The 26,441-nt window shown below is 35.0% G+C and overlaps 1 protein-coding gene, 3 long non-coding RNA genes and 1 pseudogene across 4 annotated transcripts; 3 read left to right on the top strand and 2 right to left on the bottom strand.

Annotated features, from left to right (window-relative positions):
• The first annotated feature begins 356 nt into the window (after positions 1-356).
• On the top strand, positions 357-1,341 carry LOC139785996 (uncharacterized; annotated as a pseudogene).
• Positions 1,342-4,865: 3,524 nt separating this feature from the next.
• On the bottom strand, positions 4,866-20,209 carry LOC139785990 (uncharacterized). The gene is made up of 6 exons (XR_011722142.1): positions 19,974-20,209; positions 14,629-14,776; positions 7,967-8,048; positions 6,191-6,650; positions 5,860-6,103; positions 4,866-5,747 (listed from the first exon to the last, which is right to left on the bottom strand). It is a non-coding gene; the product is annotated as an uncharacterized lncRNA (long non-coding RNA).
• Positions 14,921-18,426, top strand: LOC139785993 (uncharacterized). Its single transcript, XR_011722144.1, has 2 exons — positions 14,921-15,743; positions 17,408-18,426. It is a non-coding gene; the product is annotated as an uncharacterized lncRNA (long non-coding RNA).
• On the bottom strand, positions 16,736-17,471 carry LOC139785991 (uncharacterized). The gene is made up of 2 exons (XR_011722143.1): positions 17,151-17,471; positions 16,736-16,963 (listed from the first exon to the last, which is right to left on the bottom strand). It is a non-coding gene; the product is annotated as an uncharacterized lncRNA (long non-coding RNA).
• Positions 20,210-23,202: 2,993 nt separating the features above from the next.
• On the top strand, positions 23,203-24,997 carry LOC139785995 (probable ATP-dependent RNA helicase DHX37). The gene is made up of 5 exons (XM_071725169.1): positions 23,203-23,453; positions 23,530-23,731; positions 23,795-24,006; positions 24,086-24,183; positions 24,845-24,997. The coding sequence occupies exons 3-5, from the start codon at positions 23,804-23,806 to the stop codon at positions 24,922-24,924; spliced, it is 381 nt and encodes a 126-aa protein (XP_071581270.1). The 5' UTR covers positions 23,203-23,453; positions 23,530-23,731; positions 23,795-23,803; the 3' UTR covers positions 24,925-24,997.
• The last annotated feature ends 1,444 nt before the right edge of the window (positions 24,998-26,441 follow it).

The following is a 26,441-nucleotide window of genomic DNA, read 5'->3' as shown; positions in this document are numbered from 1 at the left end:
CGTAGATAAAAATTTCCTTAATAAATTTTGTAGCTAAAGGTTCACTCTTTACAGTGGTATACCACATTTAACTTCAATTATTTATTTTGTTGTTAAAAATCGGCTCCGAAAAAAAACTAACGGTCTAGCCCCGGTCTCCCCTACCATAAAAATTTCATTCATTTTTACCGTACATGAGCAGAGATACATATTATGATATTTACATGGGAAGTATATCTATATATATACAATTTCTGTAACTTTTAAAGTAAATATCTCAGAAACGGGTCAGTCAATCAATCGCAAATTTAACACAGGTTTTTGGGATATATAAGTGCACAATCTCTGTAAATTTCAGCTTCATCCCTCTATTTTGACTGAACGGACATACATCCTTAAGAAATTGGTTTGCTGAAGTGCATGCACATTTGCAAAAAAAGAATCTTGTCGAAATTGATTCATCCAGGGTATTTAATTGTGATGAGAGTGCTTTTTTTCTTTGCCCCAAAGCTGATCAGGTTATCGCAAAGAGAGGATCAAAATCAGTTTATAAAGTTATTGATGGAGACGAGAAAGAAAGTTTGACAACGCTTTTTATGGTGAATGCTAAGGGAGAAATGGCTCCACCAATGATCTTTTATGGGTACAAGCGAATGCCATACAGTGTTACAAGTAAAATCCCTTCTGGATGGAGTGTTGGTTCAACGGAAAGAGGGTGGATGACAGCAGAATCGTTCTACGAATATATTACAAATGTGTTTCACCCATGGCTAGTAGCTCAGAAGATTACAATGCCTATAGTCTTATATGTGGATGGTCACTCATCTCACTTAACTATGCCATTAAGTGCCTTTTGTCACGAGAATGGAATTGAACTTGTAGCACTGTATCCTAATGCAACTCATATACTTCAACCCTTAGACGTATCAGTATTTCATCCTCTAAAGCAGTCCTGGAAGAAGACAGTAGATAAGTGGAGGTTAGATAATGCTCCACAGCGTGTGCAAAAATAGAATTTTGCTCCATTATTAAAAGAAGCAGTGGATTCTATAAATTTAGCTGAAATAGTTAAAAATGGATTCAAGACTTGCGGTTTGTGGCCCTTCTCAGCAGACGCTGTAAATTATAACATTCTCAATAAAAATAAAAAAGCGGTGCCTGAACAACAGAGTGAACATTCTATTAATGAGATAAATACACTAGGCAAAAATTTGCCCAACTTCAAATAAGCATAACTCCGCGAAAAATTGTCATATCTGAAAGATTTTTTTTTCATTTTAAAGGGTGAAGTCTGTACTTTAAAGACCATTGTTAGATTTTGAATTTAGCCTCCCCCCCTCCCGCCGTTCTTCCAAAAGTAAGGACGTGTTACGTCTGCAAAAAATTGCATACTTTGACACATTCTACGGAGTAGAATGAATTTTTTTCGTAACTATTATGGCAACCATTGTAAAATATGGACTTTTTCCTGCAAATTAAAAAAAAATTAAGTCCGTACGATTTTTTTTCGCCGAGTTATGGCTTATCAAAGTTACCTATGCATTTTTGTGCATTCAATTACCGCCAACATTAGTATTACCCGATGAACACTACGGGGAGGTGTGTCTGTGTGAACACTATGTGTGTGTGTGTGTGTGTGTGTGTGTGTGTGTGTGTGTGCGCGTGCGCGTGCGCGTGCGCGTGCGCGTGTGCGTGTGCGTGTGCGTGTGCGTGTGCGTGTGTGTGTGTGTGTGTGTGTGTGTGTGTGTGTGTGTGTGTGTGTGTGTGTGTGTGTGTGTGTGTGTGTGTTAGCAGAGATTTGCGCAAACTATGATGAAAATGATGAAAACATTATCTGGTATATTCGATATCTAAATTTATATTAATTACTATTTTTTACATAAGTATTATTAATAAAAGTTATAAAATTGTAGGTAACTAGCTGTAGACAGTAAAAAAATTAATTATTGTTTTAAAATGTTTTTTGTGTCCTTATTAATATTAGATATGTTAATTATGTAGGAATAGAAACTAATGTTGAAGAAACTAATGTTGAAGAAGCTAATGTTGAAGAAACTAATGAAGGAACTAATTTAATTCTAAATATACAAAACATAAATGATAATTACGATATCAATAATATTCCAATAGAAATAGTGGAAAATTCAGGAACGCTTTACAATGAGAGTATACCTTATGAGATATTTAATTTAATAAATACAGATAATGTAGACTCAAATTGTAATTTTGATACTGGCAATGAATTATTGGAAGGGCTGTCAGAAAATATTGAAACGCTGCAGTCGAGTAAGTATTAGTTTGCTAAATCTTAAGGCCAAGGGTATGTACTTGTGCCGTAAATTTTAAATTACATAATTTTTTATAATCAATTTTTAATTGTAGGAGAGACCGGGGCTAAAACGTCTACGGGGTAAATTCGTCTAATCAAATATCTCGGAACCTGTATATTGTGCGAACTCGCTATTAACATTGTAAACGCTGCTTATAGTACCCATGTGACCAACGGAGTTTCGGCAGGTTACCTGCCGTGTTATGATTTTTACGAGGGCAAACGTGTTTTCGAAAGGTGAAAGTTACATTTTCTGCGCGTGGAAATTTTGTAATATCTGCAATAATATTTGCTCTCCAAATCTCGAGGTACGTGATTATAAAGAGTAATGCATGCTGAACACGAATCCAGTGTAGTTTTTTCATTATCGTTGATGTCTAATATTTCGTGGGCGATCAAACCTGAAACTTGTGTTTGGGGCTAATCGGTCAGTAAGCAGTCCGGGTGCATTTCCAAGGCATTTTCGGGCTCACTGCATATGGAATATGGATGAGACGGGAATTACAACCGTTCAGACACCGAATAGCATCATCGGACGTCGAGGAGTGAAACAAGTCGGGCGAGTGACTTCTGCGGAAAGAGGAACCCTCGTAACTATTTTTTAATGTTTCGCATAAAAATTTTAAATAATTTTTTATATTTTTCTCTTAAAAAACAATTATTGCATGTATCCTATTATTTTTTAGAATTAGATGTACGTATATGTATTGAAAATGCAGTGCAGACTGTTATACCCCGGCATTTTTGAGATTTCAATTTTTCCACCGTTGTCGTTTTTGCTCTATACCGGTTAAACAAAGCGACGTAGACAAAAAGTTCCTATATAAATTTTGTAGCTAAAGGTTCACTCTTTACAGTGGTATACCACATTTAACTACAATTATTTATTTTGTTGTTAAAAATCGGCACCGAAAAAAAACGGACTGTTTAGCCCCGGTCTCCCCTACTCTTTAATTTCAGATATTCAAAATCAAATAAATGACTCGAGTATAATTACAGTACATGAACCAAACAATAATTTACAGAATAGCAACTCCGAAATAAATAATAATTTACAGAATGGCAACTCCGAAATAAATAGCAATTTACAGAATGGCAACTCTGAAATAAACAGTAATTTACAGAATGGCAACTCCGAAATAAACAGCAATTTACAGAGTAACAACTCCGAATTGAATGAAGGCAAGTTACTTTATACGATAATATTATTAAGAGTGTCCTTTTAACTTTTGATTTATTCCTTTTGATTAACTCCTTCTGATATACAAATCATGATCTAGAGAATAATGATTTGAGAGAAACGGTTCCTTCACCATTTAAAAAAGCTTTATTGTGGCCAGAAAAAATATCTAAAATTATAAAAAAAAAGAAAACTGAAAAAATACCTACTGTGGCTACATCAGATGAGTGGCAGGCTTATCATTTCAAGAAAGAAAAAGAAAAGGCAAGAATTAGAAAGAGTAAAAAATCAAGAGAAAAGAAAAGCTGCGTAGCAAAAAAGGCTGAAGAACAATCTGCGAAAAAATTAATTATAGAAGAAAATAAAAAGAAACAAGCAGAGAAGAAAAGATTATTAGAAGAAAACAAATTAAAGAAAGTCAGAAAAGGAAAAAAATAAACTATCTTTACAAAATCATTATACTTATCCATTATCTTTATAATATCTATCTTACTTTGTGAAATTATTATAAAAAAGTTATATTCTTAAATATATAATTTATGGAAAGATTTACAAATAAATTATAGTTATTAAGTACTACAAAATCGTTAAAAATTATTTCATTTTATTTGGATGATTATTATCGTGTCCGGATATTGGTACATTTGTACGCTTTACAATTTTTATTATTATTACAATAATTTAAATACTTTTCATGTCTTTTATGCGTTAATAGTAAGCTCTTATACCCCACCTTTCATTTGGATACATAATTAGACTATTAAAACTCGTGAGCACTTATAAAAATTAAACAAAATCGAACTAGCATTGTTAGATGTCCGGCTATTGGGACGTTTACCTTACGCTAGCACGAGTAAACAGGATGCGCCGAAGCCAGCGACCGCCAAACCCGAATGACTAACCGACTCGACCGGAGAGAGAGCAATAAAGGTGCCAATTCATGGGACGCTGAAAACAGCGTTGAGCGTCGTGACGTCACTTTGACGCTAGCGTCAAGAGGAAGAAGTTGGATTCATCCAACTTTAGCGTCACACAGTCTGCATAAAGTGTCTGCACAGTCTGCAAGCAAGTCGCAAAACGTTTTTTTGCAAAGAAAGTTTATCTATTTTTTATATAAAAAAATGTGTTAACGTTGAGTTACATTATATAACTATTGAGTTACATTATATAATTGTTATCCTACTGACTGAACTTAAAGTGCATTATTTAAATATAAAAGATATTTTATTTTTGAAACGTTTATTTATTTTTTTAAGTATTTTATTTTTAAAATATTTTATGTATAAATAAAATATTAATTACTAGTCAGTAAATGTACTCTGTTATTTAATAATTTTTAAGGTGTTTAAATAAAATGTTCTTAAATAATAAAATGGATTATATAAATGGATATCTAAGGTTTTATTTTATTTCTTATTTCTTATTTTACATTTACATTTCTTCTATTATTTCTTTATTTACCATAAAAAAATATATTTACTTAAGCACATTTGTAATATTTTTAAAGTACATAACTTTTCTTATTCTGTAATTTAAAAAATACAAAAAATAATTAGCAATAATCAAATTGCCATGTTACAGCTCCTTCATTATTAAAGTATTTACAAAATTGTTCGCGAATTTCCATAGCGTTACGAGAACAATTATATTACTGCCACTTCTATTTTTTATGTCTTTCAATGTACTACTATCCATTTCCTCTCTCCACGAACCAGGAATAAAATCATCAGGATCTTCTCTATCAATCATTGTATGGAGTTACATATTGATTTTCATTATCTTCTTTTCGTAACCAGTTATGAAGACACAATTGCTTGAATAATCTTTGCTGATTTTTCAACATTACAGATGATGGGTCGTTTCAAGATTCCATTGACTTATACCAAAAGTATTTTCTATTGTCCTTCTTGCACGACTAAGACGGTAATTATAAAAATTGTTCGTTCTTTATTTGAACTTCTTCCAGGATAAGGCCGAAGTAAAAAATTTGTTAGTTGGAAAGCTTCATCACCAATAAGAACATAAGGTAATGGTTCTCCATCTGATGTTAAAGCTTGTGGTTGTGGTAGATTCATGTCTTCATTATGGAACTTTTGACCTATAAGAGAGTCTTTAAAGATTCCTCCATCACTACGTCGACTGTAAGCGCCAATATCAACGAATATAAAAGAATAATTGGCATTACAAATTCCAAGTAGAACAATGCTATGAGTATGTTTTTCTAATTAAAAAAAGAAGAGCCTGCATTATATTTGGACACTGAAACAAATATTTCTGTGTTATTTACTTTGTATGTGTGTGTGTGTGTGTGTGTGTGTGTGTGTGTGTGTGTGTAATAGATTTATTACATATTAATATATAATATACATACTTGAATAAGAACATGTTTTCAGTCAATTGCTCCAATACAATATAATTAAAATTCCATTTATTTTCAAATTCATTACTAATATTTAACCAATCTTCTTCTTTTAAATTAGATGGAAGTACTTTATTCTTTACTAAACAATTCCATATGACACTGCAACTTTCTTCAATAATCTTACTGACAGTTGTCAGTCCAACAAGATATTGATAAGATATGGGAAGTTATCGGATCACCAGATGCCAAAAATCTTTATAAAATAAATATTATATTTACATAAATTTACTATAAAAAGTAATATAAATAAAAAAGAAAATTAAATTTACAAAGAACTTACCTTAATGTCATAGATAGTCGTTCTGCAGCTGATATTAATTCTCTAACAACAGTCTGTTTAGTTATAAAGGGTGAAATCATACACAATAATTCTTTATATTGAGTTATATTCATACGAAAATAATTTCGAAATCTACTATTTTCTAATGTAACGACAGGAAATATTGCATGATAAAATCCATGCAATTTTCATTCTCTAAATATGGGTTCCACCCAATAACGTTTTTTGCAATAATTTTTTTTTTCTTTTTCTTTATTTCGTTAATCAAAAATGCTATTAGTATTTTCTTTTCAATTCATGTTTTCTGATTATTTCATTGCATTGGTTTAACCAAATCTGATGTTTAGTAAGTGACATTTTTATAACCTTCACACACACCAACACTCACTGACTTTGACGCTGAAATGTCTTTTCATTCCGCTGAGATATTTTTGGTCACGTGATGCCTTCTGAATTAGAGCTGAAATAGAGCGTCGAGCGTCAGCATGAAAAGGCACCTTAAGCCTCGCGACAATATCACCCATATCAGCGCCACAATTATTGACGAGTGCGACGGTATACATCCGTGACCCGTGATCGTAAGAGTAATCTCATCAAGGTCCGTGCTCTACTAGACACGTGCGCTACCGCGAATTTCATTTCGGAATCCGTAAAACGTTTAGGAGTGCGAGTCATTGCACACTCAGTACCTGTCGGTGCGATTAACGACACGAATACCGAATCAAGGGGCTTCGTAAAAATTACGATACAATCAACTATCGACGATTTCCGTAAAGAATTAACATGTTTAACGATACCGACTATTACAGACTTAATTCCATCTGAAATATTTCCTCGAGAGTCGATTAAAATACCCGCAAATATCAGATTAGCCGATATAGATTTTCATCTACCGAGACCGGTTGATTTATTGATAGGTTCGGGAACAACGTTATCGTTATTTTCCGTCGGTCAAATTAATCTATCCCACGAAGGCCATGACTTATATATTATACAAAAGACGCTTCTCGGATGGGTGATTGCCGGCGGCGCGACGACAAAGGGCGCGACGAAAATGACGTGCCATTTAACGGCTTTAGAAAATCAATTGTGCAAATTTGGAATATCGAGGAGATCGCGACAGATAAACCGAAATCTAAGGAGGAAATTAAATGTGAAACACACTTCTCAAACACCGTGCATCGCGATAGCACCGGGCGTTATGTGGTTTGTTTGCCATTTCGTGAGGAAAATCACTGTCTCGGCGAGTCGCGAACTATCGCACTTAAACGCTTAATATCATTAGAGCGCAAACTTAATGCAAATGCAACGCTAAAGATGGAATACACACGGGTTATAGAAGAGTATCTAAAATTAGGTCACATGTAAATAATAGAATCTCCCGAGGAAGATGGATTTTACATGCCCCATCATGCAGTAATTAAAGAATCAAGCCACACCACTAAGGTTCGAGTGGTATTTGACGCGTCCGCGAAAACTAGCAACGGCGTATCTCTGAATGACATATTAATGACAGGACCCACGATTCAAAATAAACTATTCTCACATTTAATCAGATTCCGTGTATACATAGTTGTTATTACGGCCGACATAGAAAAAATGTATCGCCAAGTCCTGTTGCATAAAGACGATCGACGATATCAGAAAAATCTCTGGCGTAGAAACGGCGAGATAAAGACGTTGCAATCAAATACGCTCACGTTCGGTAACACTTCCTCTCCATTTCTCGCAATCCGCGTTGTAATACAGCTCGCGGAAGACGAAGGTCATACGTACCCTAAGGCGGCTGAAGTCCTCAAGGAGCATATGTATGTAGACAATGTATTATCCGGCGCCAAAAACGTCAAGGGGATCGATTCTGTAACTTTTTTGTAGTGAAAATGCGACTTAGCGCGATTCAGTAATTTTCATCATGGTGGAAATGCGAGCCATCTCACGGGAGTTCATTTGGCAAGAAATTTCTTGTCGAATGGTGAGATCTGACAGAGAGAGACTGAGAATAGAGCGAGAGAGAAACTATCGGAGTGTCGTGACGCACTTTTGTGATGATTTAAGGTTAAGCGTTAGGTTTCGTCATTTCGTGCAAATTTGCGAAAGTAAAAAGTGAAAAATGGCAATATACGGGGCTGCTATTTTACTACTTGGTGACGAAGAAGATGATGATTTGGAACCACGTAATCATGTAATGAGAATCCAACGAAAGATTCTTAGAGACGTATCCGATCCATTCTCCGTCCCTGATAATGAATTTCGTAGACTGTACAGGTAAATATTTTTATATTTAAAATCCTTATTAGTGGCAAAGGTTTTACATTGCAGTGTGTGATTTCATGCTTTTTATATGTTTTAGACTAACAAAGGAAACAAGTCGTATGCTAGTCGAAGAATGTGCACCATTTATGCCTCAGAAGTCACGAAAAACTGCGATACCTGATGAATTGCAGTTGAATATATTTTAAATTTCTCATTTATGTAGCGTCATTAAATTCTTAATGATTTCTCTAACCTTGATTGCATGTGTTATTTCATTTAGATTCTAGCATCGTTAAGCTTCTTTGCATCGGGTTCTTATCAAAGAAGAGTGGGCCAAGATTTTTTAACGTGCATGTCTCAAACTTCAATAAGCCGTTCTCTTCACGCAGTTGTAAATGCACTAAATGCTATGATGGACAATTGCATTCGTTTTCCAGTAACCGCTGACAGGATTCAAGAAATCAAACAAGGGTAATGATAATTTGTGTGTGTGTGTGTGTGTGTGTGTGTGTGTGTGTGTGTGTGTGTGTGTGTGTGTGTGTGTGGTGTGTGTGTGTGTGTGTGTGTGTGTGTGTGTGTGTGTGTGTGTGTGTGTGTGTGTGTGTGTGTGTGTGTGTGTGGTTTTTAGGACCATTCCAAAATAGGTTGGAAATGCCCGTTGCCAGTTGCGAAGGATGTAATAACACTTTTCCAGTGGATGTCGCTGAGGGTGCCATTACATGGAGCGCGGAAACGCGGAAACGCGGAAACGCGGAAAGAAAGTAACTAGATTCCGCGTTTCCGTCGCTTCTTTCTATCCCATTTGAGCGGAACAGCGGAGCTTCACGGCTATAGGGCACTTATGCATTAGCGCTTGTTCTACCGAATAGTTTATAACAATTAAATCACTTTTCCAATTTCACGGAGAACTGTCCACAATATTCTAAGCGGGATAGAATATATTATAAAAATACATAACCTATCTGAGGTATCTGAGTGCAACAGTACAGAGAAAAAGAACGAACATTTGACGCGCTCGTTCCGCAAGTTTATTTCTCCTTATATTACATGGAGCACAATTTGCGCGGAAAAGCGGAACAATATGGTGATAACTAGACATTTATATTCCTTTATTAAATGTGTGTTGACTTAATTCATTGCAATTTGTATTAGTATGCTTATCTTTTCAGTTTATTTATTGAATACAAGCATTTTAATCAATAAATACCGCTAAACATTCTTATTTTATAATTCCCTATTCCGCTTTTCCGCGCAAATTGTGCTCCATGTAATATAAGGGAATCAAATGAACGGAACGGATCGACGGAAATCTAGTAAATTTTGTCTTCCGCGCTTCCGCGTTTCCGCGTTTCCGCGCTCCATGTAATGGCACCCTGAAGCTAGCAGCGGGCGCTAGCAGCGGAACGTCTCGCGGACAGGGCCGAATATCATGTGGGTTCCTCGGGGGGTACGAACGTATCGTAGGTTAATTATTATCGGCCGCTGAACTTTTCTTAGATATAATTAATTAATGAAGATTAAATATATCTATATATATTTTTTTTTGACAATATTCAAACTGTTTTTTCATCGGTTTGATATAAAAATATGTTTTAATTGTTATAGATTATTCGATAAATAACTGTAGAACATAGCAAAGAACGAATCTCTCCAAATTTTTAGGGGATCACGTTCTTGTGACAACAAAACGATTCAGCAAGTATTTGCGATAATCCGCGGTTTCCCTTAATTGTTATTAATTTATTATTAATAATTTATTTAGCGGCGACCGATCGCAAAGAACGATTCTCTCCAAATTTTTAGGGGATCACGTTCTTGTGACAACAAAACGATTCAGCAAGTATTTGCGATAATCCGCGGTTTCCCTTAATTGTTATTAATTTATTATTAATAATTTATTTAGCGGCGACCGATCGCAAAGAACGATTCTCTCCAAATTTTTAGGGGATCACGTTCTTGTGACAACAAAACGATTCAGCAAGTATTTGTGACAATCCGCGGTTTCCCTTAATTGTTATTAATTTTTTATTAATAATTTATTTAGCGGCGACCGATCGCAAAGAACGATTCTCTCCAAATTTTTAAGAGATCACATTCTCGTGTCAACAAAACGATTCAGCAAGTATTTGAGACAATCCGCGGTTTCCCTTAATTGTTATTAGTTTTTTATTGATAATTTATTCAGCGGCGACCGATCGCAAAGAACGATTCTCTCCAAATTTTTAGGGGATCACGTTCTTGTGACAACAAAACGATTCAGCAAGTATTTGCGACAATCCGCGGTTTCCCTTAATTGTTATTAATTTTTTATTGATAATTTATTCTCTGGCGGTCAATAGCAAAGAACGATTCTCTCCAAATTTTTAGGGGATCACGTTCTTGTGACAACAAAACGATTCAGCAAGTATTTGTGACAATCCGCGGTTTCCCTTAATTGTTATTAATTTTTATTAATAATTTATTTAGCGGCGACCGATCGCAAAGAACGATTCTCTCCAAATTTTTAAGAGATCACATTCTCGTGTCAACAAAACGATTCAGCAAGTATTTGAGACAATCCGCGGTTTCCCTTAATTGTTATTAATTTTTTGTTGATAATTTATTCAGCGGCGACCGATCGCAAAGAACGATTCTCTCCAAATTTTTAGGGGATCACGTTCTTGTGACAACAAAACGATTCAGCAAGTATTTGCGACAATCCGCGGTTTCCCTTAATTGTTATTAATTTTTTATTGATAATTTATTCTCTGGCGGTCGATAGCAAAGAACGATTCTCTCCAAATTTTTAGGGGATCACGTTCTTGTGACAACAAAACGATTCAGCAAGTATTTGCGATAATCCGCGGTTTCCCTTAATTGTTATTAATTTTTTATTAATAATTTATTTAGCGGCGACCGATCGCAAAGAACGATTTTCTCCAAATTTTTAGGGGATCACGTTCTTGTGACAACAAAACGATTCAGCAAGTATTTGTGACAATCCGCGGTTTCCCTTATTTGTTATTAATTTTTTATTAATAATTTATTTAGCGGCGACCGATCGCAAAGAACGATTCTCTTCAAATTTTTAGGGGATCACGTTCTCGTGTCAACAAAACGATTCAGCAAGTATTTGAGACAATCCGCGGTTTCCCTTAATTGTTATTAATTTTTTATTGATAATTTATTCAGCGGCGACCGATCGCAAAGAACGATTCTCTCCAAATTTTTAGGGGATCACGTTCTTGTGACAACAAAACGATTCAGCAAGTATTTGCGACAATCCGCGGTTTCCCTTAATTGTTATTAATTTTTTATTGTTAATTTATTCTCTGGCGGTCGATAGCAAAGAACGATTCTCTCCAAATTTTTAGGGGATCACGTTCTTGTGACAACAAAACGATTTAGCAAGTATTTGCGATAATCTGCGGTTTCCCTTAATTGTTATTAATTTTTTATTAATAATTTATTTAGCGGCGACCGATCGCAAAGAACGATTCTCTCCAAATTTTTAGGGGATCACGTTCTTCTGACAACAAAACGATTCAGCAAGTATTTGTGACAATCCGCGGTTTCCCTTAATTGTTATTAATTTTTTATTAATCATTTATTTAGCGGCGACCGATCGCAAAGAACGATTCTCTCCAAATTTTTAGGGGATCACGTTCTCGTGTCAACAAAACGATTCAGCAAGTATTTGAGACAATCCGCGGTTTCCCTTAATTGTTATTAATTTGTTATTGTTAATTTATTCTCTGGCGGTCGATAGCAAAGAACGATTCTCTCCAAATTTTTAGGGGATCACGTTCTTGTGACAACAAAACGATTCAGCAAGTATTTGAGACAATCCGCGGTTTCCTTTAATTGTTATTAATTTTTTATTGATAATTTATTCAGTAAAAAATTAATAACAATTAAGGGAAACCGCGGATTGTCTCAAATACTTGCTGAATCGTTTTGTTGTCACAAGAACGTGATCCCCTAAAAATTTGGAGAGAATCGTTCTTTGCGATCGGTCGCCGCTGAATAAATTAATTAATAAAAAATTAATAACTATTAAGGGAAACCGCGGATTATCACAAATACTTGCTGAATCGTTTTGTTGTCACAAGAACGTGATCCCCTAAAAATTTGGAGAGAATCGTTCTTTGCTATCGACCGCCAGAGAATAAATTATCAATAAAAAATTAATAACAATTAAGGGAAACCGCGAATTGTCGCAAATACTTGCTGAATCGTTTTGTTGTCACAAGAACGTGATCCCCTAAAAATTTGGAGAGAATCGTTTTTTGCGATCGGTCGCCGCTGAATAAATTATTAATAAAAAATTAATAACAAATAAGGGAAACCGCGGATTATCGCAAATACTTGCTGAATCGTTTTGTTGTCACAAGAACGTGATCCCCTAAAAATTTGGAGAGAATCGTTCTTTGCTATCGACCGCCAGAGAATAAATTAACAATAAAAAATTAATAACAATTAAGGGAAACCGCGGATTGTCGCAAATACTTGCTGAATCGTTTTGTTGTCACAAGAACGTGATCCCCTAAAAATTTGGAGAGAATCGTTCTTTGCGATCAGTCGCCGCTGAATAAATTATCAATAAAAAATTAATAACAATTAAGGGAAACCGCGGATTGTCTCAAATACTTGCTGAATCGTTTTGTTGACACGAGAACGTGATCCCCTAAAAATTTGGAGAGAATCGTTCTTTGCGATCGGTCGCCGCTAAATAAATTATTAATAAAAAATTAATAACAATTAAGGGTAACCGCGGATTGTCACAAATACTTGCTGAATCGTTTTGTTGTCACAAGAACGTGATCCCCTAAAAATTTGGAGAGAATCGTTCTTTGCGATCGGTCGCCGCTAAATAAATTATTAATAAAAAATTAATAACAATTAAGGGAAACCGCGGATTATCGCAAATACTTGCTGAATCGTTTTGTTGTCACAAGAACGTGATCCCCTAAAAATTTGGAGAGAATCGTTCTTTGCTATCGACCGCCAGAGAATAAATTAACAATAAAAAATTAATAACAATTAAGGGAAACCGCGGATTATCGCAAATACTTGCTGAATCGTTTTGTTGTCACAAGAACGTGATCCCCTAAAAATTTGGAGAGAATCGTTCTTTGCTATCGACCGCCAGAGAATAAATTATCAATAAAAAATTAATAACAATTAAGGGAAACCGCGGATTGTCGCAAATACTTGCTGAATCGTTTTGTTGTCACAAGAACGTGATCCCCTAAAAATTTGGAGAGAATCGTTCTTTGCGATCGGTCGCCGCTGAATAAATTATTAATAAAAAATTAATAACAAATAAGGGAAACCGCGGATTGTCACAAATACTTGCTGAATCGTTTTGTTGTCACAAGAACGTGATCCCCTAAAAATTTGGAGAGATTCGTTCTTTGCTATGTTCTACAGTTAATTATCGAATAATCTATAACAATTAAAACATATTTTTATATCAAACCGATGAAAAAACAGTTTGAATATTGTCAAAAAAATATATATATAGATATATTTAATCTTCATTAATTAATTATATCTAAGAAAAGCCCAGCGGCCGATAATAATTAACCTACGATACGTTCGTACCCCCCGAGGAACCCACATGATATTCGGCCCTGTCCGCGAGACGTTCCGCTGCTAGCGCCCGCTGCTAGCTTCAGCGACATCTTTAAGATTATTTTTACGCTTTTCTATCAGCTTTATAATGCTTGACAAAGTGTTTGGATTTTGATTGAAATAAGTTTCTGCGAATCTATTCACCTTGGACAATTGTTCGTTAGAAAAAACATTCTGAATAATCCATAAAATAATTCTTCGCCAGTGATAAAATAATAAAACACGAAAATTCGTCGGCCTAACTGGCAATAATTTTAATATTAATACAACAACGTTTCGACCTCTACTTTGGGTCCTTATCAAGTTATAAGTTATTTAGCAATGATTTAATTGCGCGTCAGGTTTTGAATCTTATTATCATCGTTAAACTATGTGGTCAGGAAGTATAACATAGCGAACATTAGATTCAAAACCTGACGCGCAATTCAATCATTGCTAAATAACTTATAACTTGATAAGGACCCAAAGTAGAGGTCGAAACGTTGTTGTATTAATATTAAAATTATTGCCAGTTAGGCTAACGAATTTTCGTGTTTTATTCTGAATGATATATTTATTTATCGTTCAACCTGCAGGTGGTCGTGGGACTTTCCTTGGAAATGGTTCACGGAAGCCATGAATAGATGTATCCACTCATGCTCATCCACTTGTGAACACGCAGAAGAGTGTGCCATATACGTTTGCGCAAGGAGACAGTTCCTCGTTTCTTTATATTATCTGCAAGAATATATATGATGGTTACTACAGTCTGCATCTTTGTAAAGCAAATCATATCTGACTTATAATTATAAATATATTAGAATATTTATTGCAAAATAAAATTTTCTCTTATTCCAGTCCTTTGGCAAAATTCTACAACGTATAGAAATATATAACAAATCGTTTAGCTCATATTATCTTAACTAGATACCCTGGTAAAAATTACCGTTAGAAACGGATAGAACGTGCATTCTATCCGTTTCTGACTGTTTTACTATGCGTTTCTTTCCCTGCAATTACGGATAGAAGCAGATGAAAAGTGTTGCAGATTCTATAAGACTGTGTACGCAAATACGGTGAGGAAGGCTAACTGCATCTAACTGATTCCTAACGGAACGGAACTTCTATCTGAACCTATGCGCAGACGAATTATGAATCCTATTCGTTTTTATACGTAGCCAATTTTGAATGTCTATCCGCATCTGATTGCAAAACCAGGCAGGATATCTATCTGCATTTGCATGCAATTATGATTTGCCCGCTCTATCCGTTTCTAACTGCAAATGCATTTTATTCATTTCTTATTACTGCAAATACATGTACATTGTGGGAGGTTTGTAGTTATCAGGTACCCAGTAAACAATTTGTCAGCAAATTGTAACCAAATTGACACCAAATACGCGCAAAACTTGTCGACAAATTCGGTGCGATCTGTGTCTGCAATACGCTTGTGTTTTGCTAGCAAAGCTTGTGTACATGACTTGACACCAAATTGACGCCAAATATCGAGCAAAACAGGGCAGCAAAAGTTCAACGGCAAATTTGCGCCATATTGTGAACAAGGCTTGCCAACAAAAGCTCGACAGCAAATTTGTGCCAAATTGCGAGCAAACCTTGACGAAAGAACTTGACGCCAAATTGACACCAAATACCGAGCAAATCTTGATGACACAGCTTGACGCCAAATTGCAGCAAGCCTTGTTACGTAGCCATTAATAAATACTAAAATATTTTTTTTTTAGGAAAAATTAAAAGCATTAAATTATAAAAAAGCATATAATTTGTTATTGATTTACAATAAATTATTTTATACATATGTTACATATGTTAAAAAAAATCTTTATATTTATAAAACATTATAAGACATTTATAAAATCTAACGGTGGCAATAAAGTAATTAATTATATATTAATTACAGTAAATGTTATACAATGTGAATTTACTGACATATGCAAACATTTAACTTTGTCAACAGCACATACAATATTTGTAAACACTCGAGAATCTTATATAATGCCTGGAACACATACTCCGTGCGCAGATAATGCATTGGCCGGTATAAGAAGGATTTATAGAATCTTACTGAAAACACGAGTATAATTTCTATGAAAATGCATCTAAAACAATATTCTTATAAGCCTAATACTACTAACTTTCCTTTCTTTAATCATACAATAATAACTACCGTGCATATTTAAACAACTAGTTCAAACTTGAAACACGATTTATTATTTGCAAGAATGCAAAATTGAAATAAACAAATGTTCACAATGTGCATAGTTCGTCGATTACGATGGAATAATGCAGTACTATTGTCAGAAAGAAATAACAAAAGAATAATATACATCATTTAGGTGCAAGCAACCGAAGTGAATTTTGTAGTGTTTGATGTAATAGAAATTAATATACAGCAGAAAAAAACTGTTCAAACAAAACTTTTAAACCGTTCAAACAAAACTTTTAAACTATTCAAACAAAACTTTAAACTTTTACAGATAAAAAAATACACGATATTTCATCAACAGTTCCAAGATTATTTTGAGAAATATTTTAATCAAAGAAAGAATATGTAAAATTTTTAATATTGCAAGAATATGATAGTTATAAAACTAAAGCATTTCCCTTGTATTTTAAATTGTTTTAAATTGTTTCTATTTCAAACTAATATTACAATTTTGCCTTAATCAGATTCAAACGGCAAGTAGAATGAAACATTTTATTACATAATATTACATATTCTTTATACTCTTATAACTCTTCTTTAAGACTATAAGAGTATAACTCTTTATACTCTTATAACTCTTCTTTATAACTCTTGTTTTCACGAAACATTTCGAATATTTTTTATTCTCATCACTATTCTCGCAGTTTTCAGAATTATCATCGTTGTCATCTGAATGAGCCTCGTTATTGTTGCCGGTGTGTCTGTTAATGTTAAATATATCTCTATAATTATCGTTATTTTCGAAATCAAAGTGTTCAGAGTACTCAAAATGATCAGAATTATTAGAAAATTCAGAATGGTGAGAAAGTTCAGAATGATGAAAAAGTTAAGAATAATGAGAAAGTTCAGATTCTTTTTGATTATGAAGAAAATCTGGTATTACGGAACTTTGGCTTTTAACGGAAGCATGTGCTTGCTGAATATGCGACTGATCGAATTCAATTAAAGAATCTGTTGAATTGAGTTCTTCTACAACTTCAACATTCACTTTCTGCCTTTTAACTTTCTTAGAAAGCTTATGAAACGGTGTTTTTTGGCATGTTCTAAAATAAACTGCAAATAAATTTAAATGTTATGTTTACATAAAATACATAGATTTCAAAATATATACTATCTTTACTCTTTAAAAACATTTATTTTTTCAGATTTTCTACTGCACAATCACTATAACAAATGGAATGTTAATGGAAAAAAATATAACTAAATTAATTAAACTAACAGTACAAAATAAACTTATAGGATGAAAGGCTGGCTGATTTTCTCGAGTTATAAAAAGGTCATCAATTTAAATTTAAAAACAAAATCTCGTTTAATTAAACAAATTTTAAATACAATTAACGTTTTACGTTTTGACTTTATATACTTAGTCTTCTTCAGAAACCTGATACATAAGAGATAATACATAAAAAATAATTAAAAAATAAAAAGAAATAAAATTGCTACAGATAAAAAGGATAGAGAACAAAGCCGCATACTTTGGACTGACTTGCCAGAAATGTAGCTAAGATCTACACTATGACATAGTATAGACCTTAGCCACAATTAATGTATATACGAGTTGTCAAAAATAGAATGAAATAAGTCAAGTAATAAAATTGTTACTATTATCTATACTGTTGTTATTATTATCAAACGATATTATTTATTATTTGACAGTGTAAAATTGTAATGCATATATTAAAATTACATTAGGGCTAGAATATAAACCAGACCCACAAGAATGAGAGCAATTCCAAGATCTCAAGACGAGAATTAACCAGATCTTACAGGGCGGAATTAAGGAGTCTGGATTACTGATTAAAATCAAAGTAAGAAAAGAAAAGAAAAAAAAGAAAAGAAAAGAGAGGGGGGCCTCTGCTTTTGTCTACGAGATCAATTCTAGGGCTAGAATATAAACCAGAGCCACAAGAATGAGAGCAATTCCAGATCTTAAGACGAGAATTAACCTTGCAGAGCCCCTTGTACTACCACGATCAATGTCGATCTTCCAATATGGCGTCCCAAATGAGAATATCGGAAGGGCCCTGCTCGCTGGACCGGACTCCTCGCCTCAATCCTCCCTCAAGCTCTCCTTTTCCTGGCGGTGAGCTCTCCTTGGGAAGTCGAATCTCGCTCGGTTGGTCTCCAGAATACGTGCCGCTTAGCTCAATCAGTTACGAAAGAAGGAAAACGTACTCGTCTCGTCCGAAGAAACGCAGCAAGAGCGGCCATGACACTGAACAAAAGCGAGGAAGGAGGTGGGGGCGCGTTGAAAGTGGCGACTCACGTGTCGCGCCATCTGAATGAAACGCCCTAAACATCGCTTGGTATTTGGCGTCAATTTGTTCTTAAGTTTTGTTACCAAAATTTGCTCAATATTTGGCATCAATTTGGCGTTAGGTTTAGTCAACAAACTTTAACAGCAATTTGGTGCCAATTTGTTATCAGGTACTACTAAGCTTTGCTCGATATTTGGTATCAATTTGGCGTCAATTGTGTACGCATGTTTTGATACGTATTTGCTAGCAGTTTGTCGACAACATTTGATAAAACAAATTTTGATGCAAATTTGTACCATTTCTGAAACCAAAATTTGTAGCAAGTATTTGGCATTATTTGTTCGAACAGATTTGGCTATCTGGGTAGATTCTACCTTTAAACGCCAGGAGAAGGGATTCCTTTAGTTACGACACTGTAATTTTTCTGGTTGTCGCCTGACAGAACGCCTGCTTATATATTATGGCTGGTTGTATTTTAAATGTGAGAAACGCTTTCCATCATGCGCCGCCTAGCGGCGTCGTCGCGAAGATGCAGATGGATGCGGTATCCGCAATTACGGATAGATACCGTCAGCATTTGATGCGTACAGAATGCGGACAGAAACATACAGGATTCGTATCCGTAGTTGCAGACAAATTCCTATAGGTCGACATTGCGTACAGATGCAGATGGATGCGGTATCCGCAATTACGGATAGATACCGTCAGCATCTGATGCGTACAGACTGCGGATAGAAACAGACAGGATTCGTATCCGTAGTTGCAGATAAATTCCTGTAGGTCGACATTGCGTACAGATGCAGATGGATGCGGTATCCGCAATTACGGATAGATACCGTCAGCATCTGATGCGTACAGAATGCGGACAAAAACAGACAGGATTCGCATCCGTAGTTGCAGACAAATTCCTATAAGTCGACATTGCGTACAGATGCAGATGGATGCGGTATCCGCAATTACGGATAGATACCGTCAGCATCTGATGCGTACAGAATGCGGACAGAAACAGACAAGTTTTTCTATTGCAAAAGCTTATAGATGCTGTATGCCGATAGATTTCCATTAGATACAGTTATACGTCGTTACATTTTCTGTCTGTATTTGCAGATACAATAGTGCTGCTTACAGAAACAGGATAGAGCTAGACAAGCTTGCAGTTACAGCGGATAGGATTCCGTTACATACCATCAGAAATTCTATCTGTTTCTAACTGTTTCTAACGGTAATTTTTACCAGGGTAGACTTATCAAACGTCGCGAAATATGTAAGAGAAATAATTTAAGACTTGAAAGTTATTGGAATTACTCTATTTTTTAATTTAAATATTTTAATTTAAATAGATTTATTTATTTATTTAATTATTTATTTATTTATTTATTATTTATTTATTTATTATTTATTTACATTAAAATATCGTAAAAAGTATACGTTATTTAAGATGTCTTGTTCCTACCTGTTATCAGATGTTACGCTGTAAGATGTCTTTTGCTGTGTATACACACTCTGTATGTGCTCTTTTGACAGCTGTCTTAACCTCTCACTACAGCTCACTGCTGGTCACGGCCCGTCACGGCAGCTCCCTAGACGCAGTGGCTCGCAGTCTCTAAATATTCGTGCGTTCCAAAACCCATCCAAAAAAAAGTGTTGCAACCTTTCCGTGAACGACTGTATACCAGTGTGACAGAGATGAAGTCGTTCGGAAACTTCACCCGGGTGCACCTCAGGAGGAAAATTTTCCACCCTGAAATTTCAGGGTAAATGCGGGTAACTTATTACATTTGGCGGCATTTTTTAAACTGTAGCAATGGATACTATTATGGATACTATTATGGATACTATTATGGATACTATTATGGATACTATGGATACTATTATTATAAAGCAACAGGGTTTGCAGTTTTTTTGTTCGCTATGATCTCTGAAATTATTTGACCGAATTTTTACCAAAAGTATATGAAATAGGGGTAGAATTTTCCGGGGAATGTTATAGAGTGTATATTTTTGCGTTACCGATTTTCTGGAAAACGGTTTTTTTAATTTTTCTAATTTTTCGAGAAATAATTGACCGAATTTTAAAGAATTGTACATAAAACAGGGGTAGAATTTTCCGGGGAATGCCATAAAGTGTATAATTTTTTGTTACCGATCTTTTTGGAAACCGGTATCAGAAGTTTTTCGAATTAGCCTTTTTTTGTTCGCTATGATCTCGGAAACCAATAGATCAAATTTTTACTAAAAGTATATGAAATAGGGGTAGAATTTTCCGGGGAATGTTATAGAGTGTATAGTTTTTTGTTACCGATTTTCTGGAAACCGGTTTTTTTTATTTTTCTAATTTTTCGAGAAATAATTGACCGAATTTTAAAGAATTGTACATAAAACAGGGGTAGAATTTTCCGGGGAGTGCCATAAAGTGTATAGTTTTTCGTTACCGATCTTTTTAGGAACCGGTATCTTTTTGGAAATTGGTCACGAAATTTTTCCAATTTTTTAGGAAATAATTGAGTGAATCTCAAAGTATTGTATACGACGGAATTGCATTTCAGTCGATAAAAAAGTAATATTTTTCAATTTATAGCATTTTAGAGAGAGAGAGAGAGAGAGAGAGAGAGAGAGAGAGAGAGAGAGAGAGAGAGAGAGAGAGAGAGAGGGGGGGGAGGAGAGAGGGGGGGAAGGAGAGAGAGAGGGAGAGAGAGGGAGAGGGGGAGAGAAAGAGAGAAGGGAAAGAGAGAGGGAGAGAGAGGAAGAGAGAAAGAGAGAGGGGGGGAAGAGAGGGAGAGAGGGAGAGAGAGAGGGGGGAAGAGAGAGAGAGAGGGGGGAGAGGGCGAGAGGGAGAGGGAGGGGGAGGGGGAAAAGGAGAGAGAGAGTCTTATTACATATGTCCTCCGGGGCGAAGCCCGGGTAACCAGCTAGTATTTTATATAATATTTTATATAATATTATATGATAATATATATTTAAATATGTTTTTATATAAAAAATGTTTTGCCGGGTTTGCGTTGCGATTTGCTGAATTGGTCAAACTGTTAACCTATAATAACTCTGATTAGTTGGATTTAAGTAAGGTTAATTATATTCTATTACCTACCGCTAATTTATTATCAGATTTTATCTACGTTTAATAATATCTTGACGTTATTACGATTATGTTTTTCTATTATTCATATTAATTAATAATTCATCTTATATAGATATATCTTAACAGTTGCTTATTAAGCGATCGATATATTTTACACTCCTTTTGTAAAGTAATAACTGATAATTTTAAATAAAAAAATATATTATTTCATCGTTATATTTGGTAATTGCACCACTAATTTTACTAAAAGGAAGTAGAAGCTGTAGAAACACTCAACGGCTCATCATTACCACAGCATAAGTAGATATTATACTGTGTCATTACTATCTGGATATAAACTATCTAAAGCTATCCTGTGATTAGTCCCAGTCTACAATAGGTGTTTTAAACCCTAAGCCCTAAGAAATTGACCAATCACAGTCAATTATTCTCCTCAAATTCAACTGTGATTGAACAATTTCTTAAGGCTTAGGGCTTAAAACACCTATTGTAGACCGGGCGACTTATCGATTCTTGTCCAGTAGTCATGGCGCAGAATACAATAATATTTTCTCGGGATTGCCTTTCATCCGCCATGTCTTATTACTTATTTGCCGTTCGGAAACTACTTACACCCGGGGTGCACCCTGCCCCCACCACTATTCACCCGAGTCTTCCTTCAGGGTAGCGTTTCCGAACGCAGCCTTAATATTTCTATTACGAGCGGCATAAATCAAAACGTGTTCAATTTACTGGCCAATAAATTTGCAACTATGCGAGAGTCTGGAAAAATGTGCGTAATATGTTTTGATGAAATGTCATTAAAATGCCATTTGTATTATGATAAAAAAACTGATAAAGTTATCGGTTTTCATGAGAGTGGCAATGAAAAGCAATTCCAACCAGCAAAATTTGCATGCGTCTTTCTTGCAAGAAGTATTTTTAGTGATTGGAAACAGCCTCTTGCGTACGAACTTTCGAATACAGCTTGTTCAACTGCAGTTCTTAAACAATTACTCACTCAATGTATTTTTGAATTGCAAAATATTGGTGTAACAGTTGCTGCTGTAGTATGTGATATGGGTCCTAAGAATAAGCAACTCGCAAATGAATTAGGAATTACGCCTAATAGTACCCCATATTTTACGCTGAACAACCGCAAGATTTTTTTCTTATTCGATGTGCCGCATTTGATAAAGGCAACGCGAAATATGTTTTTAAAATATACTTTCAAGTTTGGCCAATATTTTGCTAACATACGTTACGTAAGACAATTTTATGAGATCGATCAATCAATGCCGTTCAGGTTGGCGCCAAAATTAACTTACTCTCATTTAAATCCAAGGCCACAGGAAAAAATGAAAACTCGATTAGCTCCTCAGCTTCTTAGTCAAAGTACGGTGGCAGGTGTAAGTTCATATATCCATTTTGGAAAAATATCAACTGATGCAGTTGGGACGGTAACTTTCATAGACAAAATGGATAAACTGTTTGACATGTTAAATTCCACCTCTAAATTAGTGTCCCTGAATAGACTTCTAAAAATGGCGGAAAGTCGACTAAAAGTCGACTTCTAAATAGTCGACTTCTAAAAATGGCGGAAAGTCGACTAAAAGTCGACTTCTAAAAAGACGGAAAACAGTCAAGCGGCGCGTCATGCATCATCAATATGGCGGCGAATCTCGAGGAGGCTGGAGGACCAGATGAGTGGACCAGAGTTTACGCGAGTGCGAGGAATACGTGCCGCGAGACAGGACACGATAAGACGCCAGATAGTTCTTGCAGGTATGGCGGATCAAGTCGCGAGAAAGGTTTTGCCCGACGAGGTAAAAGAGGATCAGGATAAGGCCAAGTGGAAACATGCTTACAGGTTAGGTATGGTGTGTTATTTATTATCATCGATAATTAAGACCTATTGAATGCGACCTCTCCATTCTGTATCATCTTTCAGAACACCAGAAATGAAGGAACCTGTGTTCATGCATTCTTCGTGCGTTCTACGGAAAATCAGTCCGGAATAGGTGGTTTATAAAGAGGTGTACGAAACGAATAAGATGTACATGCGAGGTGTCACGGTGATAGAACCCGAATGATTGCCGAAATTCGCCCATGCTATGCCATCTTAGTGAACCATTGGTTGATCCACCGCCAAGGTATTTTTATCACAATTGTTGCTTTATAATGTTTTTCCTACTTATTTATAAAGATATTTATAGATATAATCAATGAACCGGGAAGATCATTTGCCGCGTGTCTGGTACATTCGGAAAGGCCGAATGGGCACTACCATCGATGGATATAGATCATCCGTGGACGGTGTCAAGTGGTTAGCGTATTTCTTCTTGGAGGGTCAAGTGTGCCCTAAGCTGAAACGATTTGTCCCGTCGCTGCTGACGACACCTGGGAGCATCACCAAGTCATGGGCCAGGTAAATCGTTATTCTATCTCCTTTTGATTTCACGTTGATTCATCGAATAGATTACATCAATTCAATACGATTTTTTCAGGTTGATACCACGCACTCAAGCAATAGTACAAACGCTGCAGTCGCAGGGAGTCGTGTCCAAACACAAACTGCTAGAAATCTGGGGTTCGGATAAAAAATGTGAGATTTTAATTTATAAAATAATATTTAGATATTATCATAGACTTCTATACAATACTAGACCGCTGACAGACATCTCGCCCGTGATGATTGCCGCCATGTTGATTTTAGTCAAGATATGCTATACTACTATTCTATACAAGTGGTTTTATACAAGATTTCTATACAATAGTCTGGCATATACAGAATGTCCAAAAGAAAGGGTTTAATACTACAGGAGTAGTGGTTCGATTTCGGCATCCAAGTACGCTACACGTCGAAGGCATGACTTACAAACTTATTGATAACATGTACCAATATTTAACACAAAAACATTCGCCTGCTTCGTTATGTACTGTAATAACGAATGCAGATAAACGCACATCATGAGCAACTGAACACCCGATAGTGACTTATTGTTAATTCAATATGGCCGCACCCTTCACTAACACTTGCACCTTGCACTCGCATCAGCTTTTCGGCAGTGCGTCCATAGATGTTAGTGGTCTAGTATAAAAGTCTGTGGATATTATATATTTATAATAATATATATATATATATATATATATATATATATAATATTATTATATATTTACAACATTATGATAATAATATGATATATATTTATATAGCTAATTTTGCATATTGTTTCGCGATTAACGCTGGAATGTTTTAATTTTAGTTCTGTTATTGTCAGCTTACCAGAAGTGGCTGCCGGAATCCGCGCACGCAGAAGTGGCACAGATATGGCCGCCTTTGTAATTAAGAATAAAACATTAGGATTGTAATTATACAGTTTTTTAGATAATTAAATTATTTTATATATGAAAAAAAATCGAAATGCATCAGTTTTAGCCCTCCAGCAAGGGGTCGATTGTGTATCTTGAAATAATGAGGTAAAAATTACAAAAGTGAGAAAATTCATTAGCGTATCTACGATTTTATTTATCAAAATCTAATAAAATCTGTTAACTTTTGTTATTTTTACCTCGTTTCAAGATACACAATCGACCTCCAGACGTACGCGGCGGTTTATTTTATCGACTTTAAAAGTTGGCGGGAAGTCGACTTTTCGTCATGACGGGAAGTCGACTTTTCATCATGACGGGAAGTCGACTTTAAGTCGGTGGTTTTTGCGACATTCGCCGACTTCAAGTCGACTTAAAGTCGACTTTCGTCCTTAAAAATGTCGACTTTTCTGCCAAGTCAGTTTCGGTAGAAGTCGACTTCAAGTCGACTTAAAGTCGACTTTTTGCTCTTAGGGTAGTAAATGTTTAAAGAAACATTCATGCACAATTTGCAAAGAATATAGTATCGATCACGTAGAATTTGAAGATTCGACAATTTATTGTTTTTTTAAGGCATACCAAAGCAATAATTCAATTTTTGGAAATTTAAAAATGCCACATAATAATTTTATTTTTTACGTGTGCTCGTTGGAAGCGATTTTTAATCAGCACTTTGAAAATATTGTTTTAGAAAAAAATATTATACAAAAATTGTTAGCGGAGGTTGAAATAATAACATTTAAGCACCCATGCAGCAGCTTCCCACATTTATATTTAAAAAAATTATTTTTTAGAATGCGGATATATTACACATTAAAATTTATAAATTACAACTTTAAGTCATCCACAAACAAAAATAAAATGATCATTTGGAGACACGATTAAATACCGCTGTACATGTAAATATATGTAATGTATTTACATATATATATATAAATGTATGTAATAAATATATACCGCCGTATATGCAATAAATGTAACTTTGCAAAAATGATATTGTTTTTGCATCATTAATTTTAATTAAACTTTACCACGAATATAAAATCTTTAACATCAAATAAAATAATTGCACTATTTTTTTATAATTTCAACTTTAACCTCATAATTTATAATAATTTGCAATAATTTATAATAATATATTAATATTTAATCTTACAATTTATAATAGTTATTTTATATCTAATTAGCACTTGAACAATTCATCGAAACTGCTATGCTAGCAATTTCATTAATCATTTTTTATTCGTACAATCTTTTTTCTTGTATTCCTACCTAGGCCATTTCTAACGCGTGAATAATATATACAGTTCTTATGCGTCTCTTCTAAGTAAAATTCTGAAAACCCGGGGCGCTTTAACTTCTAAGTGCAACCCTGAAAACCCGGGGCCCTTTAACCGTTGATACGCCGTTGGCGCTTCCATAATAATGGCGGCGAATCGGGAACCGATAGATCAAAGGTGCCGACAGAGAGTCGGACTACTGGTTATACTG

This window comes from Temnothorax nylanderi, unplaced genomic scaffold (genome assembly GCF_030848795.1).
Source record: "Temnothorax nylanderi isolate EJ_2023f unplaced genomic scaffold, tnyl_v1.0 TNYL_tig0932_pilon, whole genome shotgun sequence".
Classification (NCBI taxonomy): Eukaryota; Metazoa; Arthropoda; class Insecta; order Hymenoptera; family Formicidae; genus Temnothorax; species Temnothorax nylanderi.
Note: the sequence above shows the minus strand (reverse complement) of the source record. Positions and strands in the feature narration are given on the sequence as shown.

What these genes read in the sequence shown, in the direction of transcription:
- LOC139785995 (XM_071725169.1), top strand. Translation starts at nt 23,804, where the DNA reads ATGAACCGGGAAGATCATTTGCCGCGTGTCTGGTACATTCGGAAAGGC. An exon ending in ATCACCAAGTCATGGGCCAG is followed by an intron (nt 24,007 to 24,085) that starts GTAAATCGTTAT and finishes CGATTTTTTCAG; the next exon opens with GTTGATACCACGCACTCAAG. An exon ending in CTGGGGTTCGGATAAAAAAT is followed by an intron (nt 24,184 to 24,844) that starts GTGAGATTTTAA and finishes TTTTAATTTTAG; the next exon opens with TTCTGTTATTGTCAGCTTAC.